The sequence below is a fragment of the Diospyros lotus genome, chromosome 1 (assembly GCF_014633365.1).
Source record: "Diospyros lotus cultivar Yz01 chromosome 1, ASM1463336v1, whole genome shotgun sequence".
In the NCBI taxonomy this organism is placed as follows: Eukaryota; Viridiplantae; Streptophyta; class Magnoliopsida; order Ericales; family Ebenaceae; genus Diospyros; species Diospyros lotus.
This window is the reverse complement of record NC_068338.1, coordinates 15,507,896-15,516,974: the sequence shown is the minus strand read 5'-3', so window position 1 is coordinate 15,516,974 and position 9,079 is coordinate 15,507,896. Positions and strand designations below refer to the sequence as shown.

General features: G+C 46.6%; 1 protein-coding gene across 1 annotated transcript; it reads left to right on the top strand.

The window, feature by feature from the left end:
- Positions 1-623: 623 nt before the first annotated feature.
- On the top strand, positions 624-1,556 carry LOC127805048 (uncharacterized). Its single transcript, XM_052342226.1, has 2 exons — positions 624-958; positions 1,040-1,556. The coding sequence occupies exons 1-2, from the start codon at positions 624-626 to the stop codon at positions 1,554-1,556; spliced, it is 852 nt and encodes a 283-aa protein (XP_052198186.1).
- Positions 1,557-9,079: the final 7,523 nt, after the last annotated feature.

The window sequence follows — 9,079 nt, the reverse complement described above, 5'->3', positions numbered from 1 at the left end:
AGATAACCCAGTGATCTGACTTGAGCGTCGGAGTGATTCCGGGGGAGCAAGTCCCCGACTTCATTGTTCGAGACAAGGGCAGGTGATCGGCCACCGCATCATCAATTGACACCCATCGTGAGGCCAAGGCATTTTTCTTTCTGTCTCTCTAGTACGCTTTATCTCGACATTCAGGATCTCACTCTATCCTAATGGCCACCAGAAGGCATCAATATCAGGTTGCTGGTGCAAACCCCACCCCGGAGCTGAGTCAGAACAATCCTTCGAGAGGACCCAGCAAGGGAGAGACCGTAGCCCAGATAATCCTCCTCTCCCTCCTGATCGGATCACACTTTTGGAGAATTAGGTCCAGCGCCTGACGGAGCTACTCATTGACTTCCTGGACCACCAGCACCAGCAAGCCCATCATTCTCAAGCGGGGGGGGGGGGGGGGGGAGCCAGGAGACCCCGCTGGAGGAAGGATCTTGCCCGCGCAAGGTAGACCCTCGAGGGCAGGGATAAGAGGATGGACATGGGGAGGCCGACGAGTCTTTCAGCATGTCGTATGCGCAGCAACGGCCTTGAAATCGAAGCCAAGAGAGTCTTGGGGGACGGTCGTGAACTAACCCCTCGACCTAGAGATTATGGCTGCAGTGCCACCCAAACATCTTTGCATTCCGACTATCAAGCCTTATGCAGGAACTATTGACCCGATGGATCACCTGGATCTTTTTACTTCCCACATGATGGTGCAGGATGCATCCGATGTGATGTGGTGCAGAGTCTTCTTGGCCACATTGGAAGGGAACGCGCGCACCTGGTATTCAAATCTGGCCCATCACTTAATAGCCAACTTTGCGCAGCTTCAGAGTAGCTTTCTGGCTCACTTTGCGCCTCTTCAGAGGCATCGAAGGTCCACTATGGCCCTCGTCAACCTAAAGCAGAAGCAAGGCGAATCCTTGAAGGATTTTGTCTCGAGGTTTAATATGGAAGCATTGAGCATTGAAAACTTTGTTTATAGTGTCGCTATGGTGGCATTCTAAAATGCCCTAAAGCCCAGACCATTCACTCAGTCGTTGGCCAAAACTCCCCCGCTTAAGTTCACGGATATCTTGGGCCAGGCAACAAAGTATATTAATGTTGAGGAGGTGATGCAGGCGAAAAGAGCCAAATACACTGAGAAGAAAGAGAAAAAGAAGCATTCCGAAGAAAATAAGAGTGAAGGTAGAAGGGAGGATCGAAGTGAGAAGTGCCGCCCTCGGTGGGAATCGAGTAGTTTCACTCCCCTGAATGCTCCTAGGGCAGAGATCCTTGTCACTATTGAGGGAAAGGACTATTTGAAGAAGCCATTGCCCATGTGGGCACAGTTCAATAAGAGGAATCGAAATAAGTATTGTCGCTTCCACCGAGATTATTGTCATGATATAGAGGAATGCCATCAGTTGAAGGAGGAGATCAAGGAGATCCAGGAGCTCATCAATCGGGGTTTCCTCAAGAGTTTTATGGCCAGGGAGGCGGATCCCCGAAAGGGGCGAGAGCCTAGATTGCACGGAAACGAAAACGGGAGACGTTTCTGATAGGAAACGGAAACGCGGAAACGACATTTTTCTATAAAGGTAGGAAACGAAAACGCGGGGTAAACTGTAAATTTAAAAAATATAAGGACTTTTTTATAAATATAATTTTTAATATAAAAAATAAAATAAATAAATATAAACAATAGACAAAAACGAGAGGCTCAAGGTACTTATTCCAACTTTCAGCACACTAAAACATGTTTCAGCACACTAAAACAGGGTCAAAATCATGCATGCTTATATGCACAGGGGCAAATGTACTCATTCCAGCGTTCAACATACTTGTCCAGCTACATCAAGGTACTGGACGGCAATTAATCTCTGACAAAGAGCAGAAACTGCATCACGCCGAACAAGAGAACCCGAAGACCGAGGATTCATATCGCATAAGTAAGTTATAGCCCTTATAGCTAGAAGCATTATATCAGGAAAACGTGCTGCAGAAATGCGCGAAGGCGATCGAACTGGAAGAAGAAACGTGCTGCAGAAGCGCGCGAAGGCGATCGAATTGGAAGAAGAAGAAGAAGAAGAGAGGAAAAAATGAGGAGTTTAGATCAGGGCCGAACTGGACGAAGAAAAAGAGAGGAAAAGATGAGGAGTTTAGACCAAGGCTTCATCAAATCGTGCGGCTGAAACGCGTCCGGCTGGAAACGTGTTTCTAACAAATTTTGGTAAATTCTGAAACGGCCCAGAATTTTCTAAAAATTACACAAACGGCCCGAAAAACATTTCGGGCCGTTTTTCCCGTTTTCGAAACGGGAAACGGTTCGGAAACGCCAAAACGGCATCTCCGAGCCGTTTTCGTGCTTCATAGGCGAGAACGACGTTCACAAAGTCCTCACCCCAGGCGGGATTGATGTGAGGAGCGAGAACGCGTTCGGAATTCACCCCGGAGGGAGAGACCACCGCAAGCAGGAGAAGATCATCCTCAGCCCCCAGTGTTCCATACCCTTACCGCGAAAGAAGTCCCGGGTGCGAAGGGTGAGGAGGATTTAGGGCGTAGCCGAACCCCGGGAGTGAAGAGGTCGAGGGGAGGGGAGGCGATCTCCTTTTTAGATAACGAACTCCCTGGGTATCAGAACCGAACTTGGAAAGTGGGAGCTTTGGCGGATCCTAGTAGATCTGGGTAGTTCTTCGAAGATCTTATACAAGTAAGCCTTTTAGGGCATTGGATACCGATTGGAGCAGCTAAGACTGGCTTGTGTCCTCTTGGTTGGATTTGATGGGGAAGCAATGTATTCGGATGGAGTCATTCAGCTTCCGTTGATCTTGGGAAAGGGTTCTTAAACCTCCCGGGTTATGCTGGATGTTTTGGTGGTAGATGTGCCTGCAGCTTATAACATGATTTTGGGGAGGTCGGGCCTCAACGCTCTTCAGGTTATTCCTAGCACATATCTTATGATAATAAAGTTCCCCACAACCAATGGGGTAGGAGAAGTGCGAGGAGATCTGTGTTCGGCCTAGGAATGTTACATGGCCTCCATAGGCATGGCAAGGAATGTAGAGACCCCGCGAGGACAGATGGAGGAGAAACCGCTGCAAGGAGAAACTTCTAGTCATAGAAAGGGCTTAGAAGGAGAAAATAAGGAAAGACCCCCACCAATCGTCAGTTTTCTATTGGAGGGGTCGGGAGATCCGAAGATGGCAGAACCCGTGGACAAGCTTGAGGAGGTACCTTTAAGGGAAGATTGCCCTGATCCCTGTATAAAGATAAGTGCCGAGTTAAAAGACCTTCTAAGGGGTCAAATCTTAGCCCTCATTCGACAATACGTAGATGTCTTCGCATGGACAGCCCAAGACATGCCCGAGGTCGATCTGGAGGTCATAACGCACAGGCTAGGAATATGTTCAGGTTTTCGACATGTGAAGTAGAAGAAGCGAAGTTTTGCCCAAGAAAGAGCCAGAGCGATTGAAGTGGAAGTAGAGGAGCTGATGGGGGCACAATACATTCGGGAGGTTGATTATCCCGAATGGTTAGCAAACGTGGTGTTGGTGCCCAAAATAGAGGGCAAGTGAAGACTTTGTATCAACTTCACTGACCTTAACAAGGCTTTCCAGAAGTATAGCTATCCTTTTCCTCGGATAAATACCCTGATTGATAGGACGATTGGCTGTTTATTAATGAGTTTTCTAGATGCTTTTCAGGGATACCACCAGATTCCACTGCATCCCGAAGATCAGGAAAGGATGACATTCATCACTAATAAAGCAACCTACTGTTACACAGTAATTCCATTCGGGTTGAAGAATGCGGAGGCCACCTACCAGCGTCTGGTGAACAAGCTTTTTCAAAATCAACTAGGCCGAAACATGGAAGCTTATGTAGATGGCATGTTGGTGAAAAGCCTCATTGATGAGCATCATCCTGTAGATTTGGAAAAATACTTCCAAACTCTTCGTAAGTTTCATGTAAAACTTAATCCTGTTAAATGTGCTTTTGGGGTTTCTGCAGGAAAGTTCCTGGGTTATATAGTTCATCACTGAGGAATTGAGGTGAACCCAATGAAGGTTAAAGCCATCCTGGACATGCCAGCCTCGAGGAACATCAAGGAAGTGCAAAGCCTAACAGGAAGAATGACGGCTTTAGGGAGATTCCTCTCTTGGTTGGCAGAAAAGGTTCTTCCTTTCTATAAGGTCCTGTTGAAGGCCAAGAACTTTGTCTGGGATGATAAATGTCAGGAAGCTTTTAGTAAGTTGAAGGAACATCTGGCCTCGCCTCCAGTTCTCACCAAGCCTTAGCAAGGAGAACCGATGTATCTTTATTTAGCAGTAGCTGAAAAAGCCATGAGTTCAGTGCTGGTTTGAGAATAAGACAAAAGGCAGAGGCCGGTTTACTATGCCAGTAAGCGATTGACAGGGGCTGAAGTTCGGTATTCTCTCATGGAGAAGTTGGACTTTGCCTTGGTGATCTCGGCGAGAAAACTTTAGCCCTATTTTCAAGCTCATACCATTATCGTACTTACTAACCAACCTTTGAGGCAGGAGCTTAGCAAACCAGAGCTCTCAGGGAGGATGTTGAAATGGGCGATGGAGCTTACAGCTTTTGATATTGAGTACAGGCCTCGGCCAGTTATCAAGGCCTAGGCATTGGCAAATTTTATCGTCGAAGGGATTGGATCGCAGGAAGCTTCGGAGCAATATTACAGGCCATGGATGGAAGCTCAACCTCGAGCGGTGGTGAAGCAGGGTTGATGATCTGAAGCCTTGATGGGCAGACTTGGCCCTATGCTTTGCATTTTGAGTTCCAAGCATCTAATAATGAGGCTGAATACGAGGCCTTGTTAGTAGAATTGAGATTAGTTGAATAGTTGGGAGCATAGCGAATCGAGGTGAGTTCGAACTCCAACTTGGTAGTATAGCAAGTGAACAGAGAGTATGAGGCTCGAGAAGGTCACATGGAAAAATATTTGGCTATGGTCAAGGAGCTAATGTCATGCTTTCAGTCAATGAAGGTGGAGTATGTTTCTCCGGCCATGAACACGGAAGCAAATCTGTTGTCCAGGATTGCTTCGTCCTCTTTTCCTATGAGTTCCAGAGAAATTCGAATTGAATCTTTGCCACAGAAGAGCATCAAGGAATTGGCTGAACAAATGTGTGTTGAGACTGAGCCCAGCGAGGTAGATCCCTTGCTCTTATACTTAAAGGAGGGAAAACTTCCCGACAGTGACTCAGAAGCCCGAGAAATTAAAAGAAAGGCCTGAAGTTTCATAATAGTCGACGAGGAGCTTTATAAGAGGTCATTCTCGCAGCCTTTACTCAAGTGTATCCGACCCCGTGAAGCGGACTACATTCTAAGGGAGATCCATGAAGGTGTATGTGAAAGCCACATTGGGGCCCGAACCCTTAGCTAGAAGGCTCTTCAACAAGGGTATTATTGGCCCACGATGGCGAATGATTCAAAGCAGCTGGTTAGAACCTGCGATAGATGCCAATGGACCTCTAACCTGGTTCATGTACCAACTGTCACTTTAACTCATTTGGTTGCACCTTGCCCCTTTGCTCAATGGGGCATCGACATCTTAGGTTCGTTCCCTCCGGCAGCTGGCCAGGTAAAATACATTATTGCTGCCATAGATTATTTCACGAAGTGGGTCGAGGCGGAACTAGTGGCCTCCATTACTGCCCGACGAGTGAAGCAATTTTTATGGAAGAATATAGGGTGTCGGTTCAGAATCCCTCGGATCCTAGTTTTAGATAATGGCACTCAGTTCACTGACCGATCAATGCAGGAATGGTGTCAGGAGCTGAAGATACGACAACATTTCACTTCGGTGGCTCATCCACAAGCTAATGGCCAAATTGAGCTCGTTAACCGAACTTTATTGCATGGCCTGAAAGCCTACGTGGACAAAACAAATGGGGGCTGGGTGGATGAGCTACCAAGTATTCTATGGTCTTACCGAACCACGGTAAGGTATCTACAGGCGAGACTTCATTCAACCTATGTTATGGTTCAGAAGCTTTGATCCCAGTTGAAATAGGCGTGCCAACCCTCAGAGTGGAACTCTTCAGCCTGGAGTCTAATGAACAAAATCTAAGAGACAACTTAGATCTCCTCGATGAACTTCGTGATCAGGTGAAGATTTAACAAACAACGTACAATCGGCGTATTGAAAGGTACTATAACCGAAAGGTAAAAACTCGGGGTTTTCTTCTGGGAGATTGGGTATTGCAGTGAGCTGATGTTCGAAGTGGCCGAGAAGCGAACAAATTGTTACCTAATTGGGACAGCCCCTTTAGAGTAGTGGAAGACCACAGTCCCGGCGCTTATAAACTCAAGACCCCAGAGGGTGTGCCCGTTAAAAACACTTGGAATGTACAAAATTTGAGGAAATTTTATCAATAATGTTCTTTATTGATTATAACTTCTAAAATAAATTTATCCTTTTTCTCCCAAAAGTTGGAACACTCCATAACAAAAAATCCTAGGGGACCACCCCTGACCAAAGAATAAGGCTAACCTTGGGGGATTAAAACCCCAAAAAGAAAAGAAAGATCAGATGTGATCCTCGAGGGACCCCGAGCCCTTAACCAAAAGAAAAGAAGGATCAGATGTGATCCTTAAGGGACCACGAGCCCTCAACCAAAAGAAAAGAAAGATTAGCTATGATTCTCAAGAGGCCCCAAACCCTCGACTAAAAGAAAAGAAAGACCAGATCTGATCCTTAGGGGGCACCTACCTACCGAGTCAAAGTCGAAAGAGTTGTTCTAGACAATGATAAAACGCGTTGCATGTTCAGGTGCGGTAAAGACACCTAGCTCTCTCGAAGAATGGTTAAATTAGCATTCAATCCTCACCGAAGAAAGGCAAAAATTTTGTAAGTCTAAAAAAAAAAAAAAAAAGGCAAGAAGAAGAAGATGTCAATATCAAATTTTATTGCGATATCATGGTTACAAAATATAGAGGCATCTACTCTAAAGAAGATAAAGCAGCCAAAACATCAAAAACAATGGAGTCATGTCCAGATTCCGAAAGCGCTCCTTCACAAGCCTCTTTATATACTCGAACCCATCCCGAAGAACCTCTCTAGCTCTGTAGCATAAGCCTCGGAATTTCAAAATTCCTTGCGACCTTTTTGAAAAGCTACGTGGGTATCTTCAAGGGCAGATCGGAGCTTCGCGTTAGCTACGTGAAGAGTTTCCTTGTACTGGGTGTAGGACTCCAGGGTTTCAGCTTGGCTCATTTTGCTCTCTTTCAGCTCTGTGGATAGTTTCTTGGTAGTCTCCCTGAGCTTCTCATTAGCGGCCTTCATGACATCCAGCTCTTCCCCGAGATTGGAGTTGGCTTGACGGGCTTTTAGCATCCCATTCTGCGCCAGCTCCAACTCCTGGCGAGCCTAGGCCTCGGCCTCACTGGCAAGCTTTGCCTCCTCTCGAGCTAGCTCGGTGGATTTATCGAGAACGCGCACGTGATGCTCGAGGTCAGCTACCTTGGAAGATAGGGCCTCGAACCCCCGAAGTCTCCAGACCTCAGAATCCAAAACCGATAGGTGAGCCAAATAATCAGACTCTCATTAGATTACGGAATTCCTGAAGGCCGAAAGACATTGCCTAAAAAGATAAGAAAGGCGTTATTATCAAGCCTGTTAAGGGAAAGAAAGCCTGAAGAGAAAAATCAGACTATTAATATTACCTTCAAGGCTTCGGCATAGTAGTCTATGTCACTAGGGATTGGTAGAAGTGTGGAAACAGCTAAGTCAAAAGGGTTTGCACATAACTTGGGAGCGGGAGTTGGAGAGGAAGCTGGAGTCGTCAGAGTGTTGAGGGAAGCTTCAGCCGCCTCGGGGTCTTTGTTTATTTCAGCCGAAGAGAAGGTGGAGGCACTTTCGACTCTTCGATGCTTTGCTCTCCGGGCTAGAATTTCCTTGGGAGATAGCACCGAAGTCTCCTCTAATGAAGCCTTTCCTGTCAGTTATGGGTTGTCCTCTGGCGATAGAGATGTTAATATGCGCCTAAAAATAGAAGAGGTTGGGATGGCGAGGTGCGTTATGGTTGACTCCATACCTGCAGGCGGCTGACTTCCTTAAGCCTCCGCCCTAGCCACCTTTAGCGCCTAGGCGATAGTTTCATTATCACATTCGGATGGATCTTGAGAGGAGGTAGGCACTATTGTTGGTTGCTGAGTAGGTTGGGAGTCCCTCTTGCTCTTCGGGGCTCAGGATCCTAAGGAAGGACTCTTAGGCAAGCCTTAGGGCCATTCTTGGAGGCCTCCTAGAAGGTCTGGAGGTACCCCTTCACCGTTTTCTTTAATCTAGAAGAAGCAGGGGGTCCCTTATTCCTGGAGTTCTTCGGAGTGTTCTCGGGTGGCATTGAGAGTCCTTTGCCTTGGGAAGGCTTGGGGGCTTTCTCAGATATTTTCTTAGTTTTGGCCGGGGTCGAAGGTCCTTTGCTCTCGGGGAAGTCCAAGATCATCCCCTCGGTGATAGGAGAATAAGTTATCTCCTAGAGATTTTTGACTGCGCAAGAAAAATAATGAAGATCAATATTTAGTAAAAATGAGGAGATAAGGAAGAAGGTAGAGGGCTAACACTTACAAGACTCACCATCTAAACCTGCCTTGCTAAGTATCGGATTGGAAAGCCATCCCTCTTCCCAGTTTCGACTGATACCCATGATCCTACCAACTGATTCTTTGATAGCCTCTACGTTCAGAAGTTTGTGTTTGGTATCCAAAGTCCACCCGTTGCACACAGGCCAAATCTCTTGTGCAAAACTGGATAATCTGGGGAGGACGAAGACGAAACGCTCATTCCAGTCATCTGAGTCTTTAGACCCCCCCGGAGAGCATGAGCATCGAGGCCTTGATATCAAGTTCAAGACGCTCCTTGGACGCAAAGAGGCAGCTATCCTTCACGATTTTGGGGGAGATAGAAATCCATCATCCTAGATTGCGGTTGGTGGTAAAGAAGTAATCGAAAAGATCCCCCGAAGGCTCTACTCAACCAAAACTGCAGATAATAATGAAGCCCATTAGGTACCTCTACCCGAAGAGGGATAGTTGGGCTGGAACGTGAAGGATCATG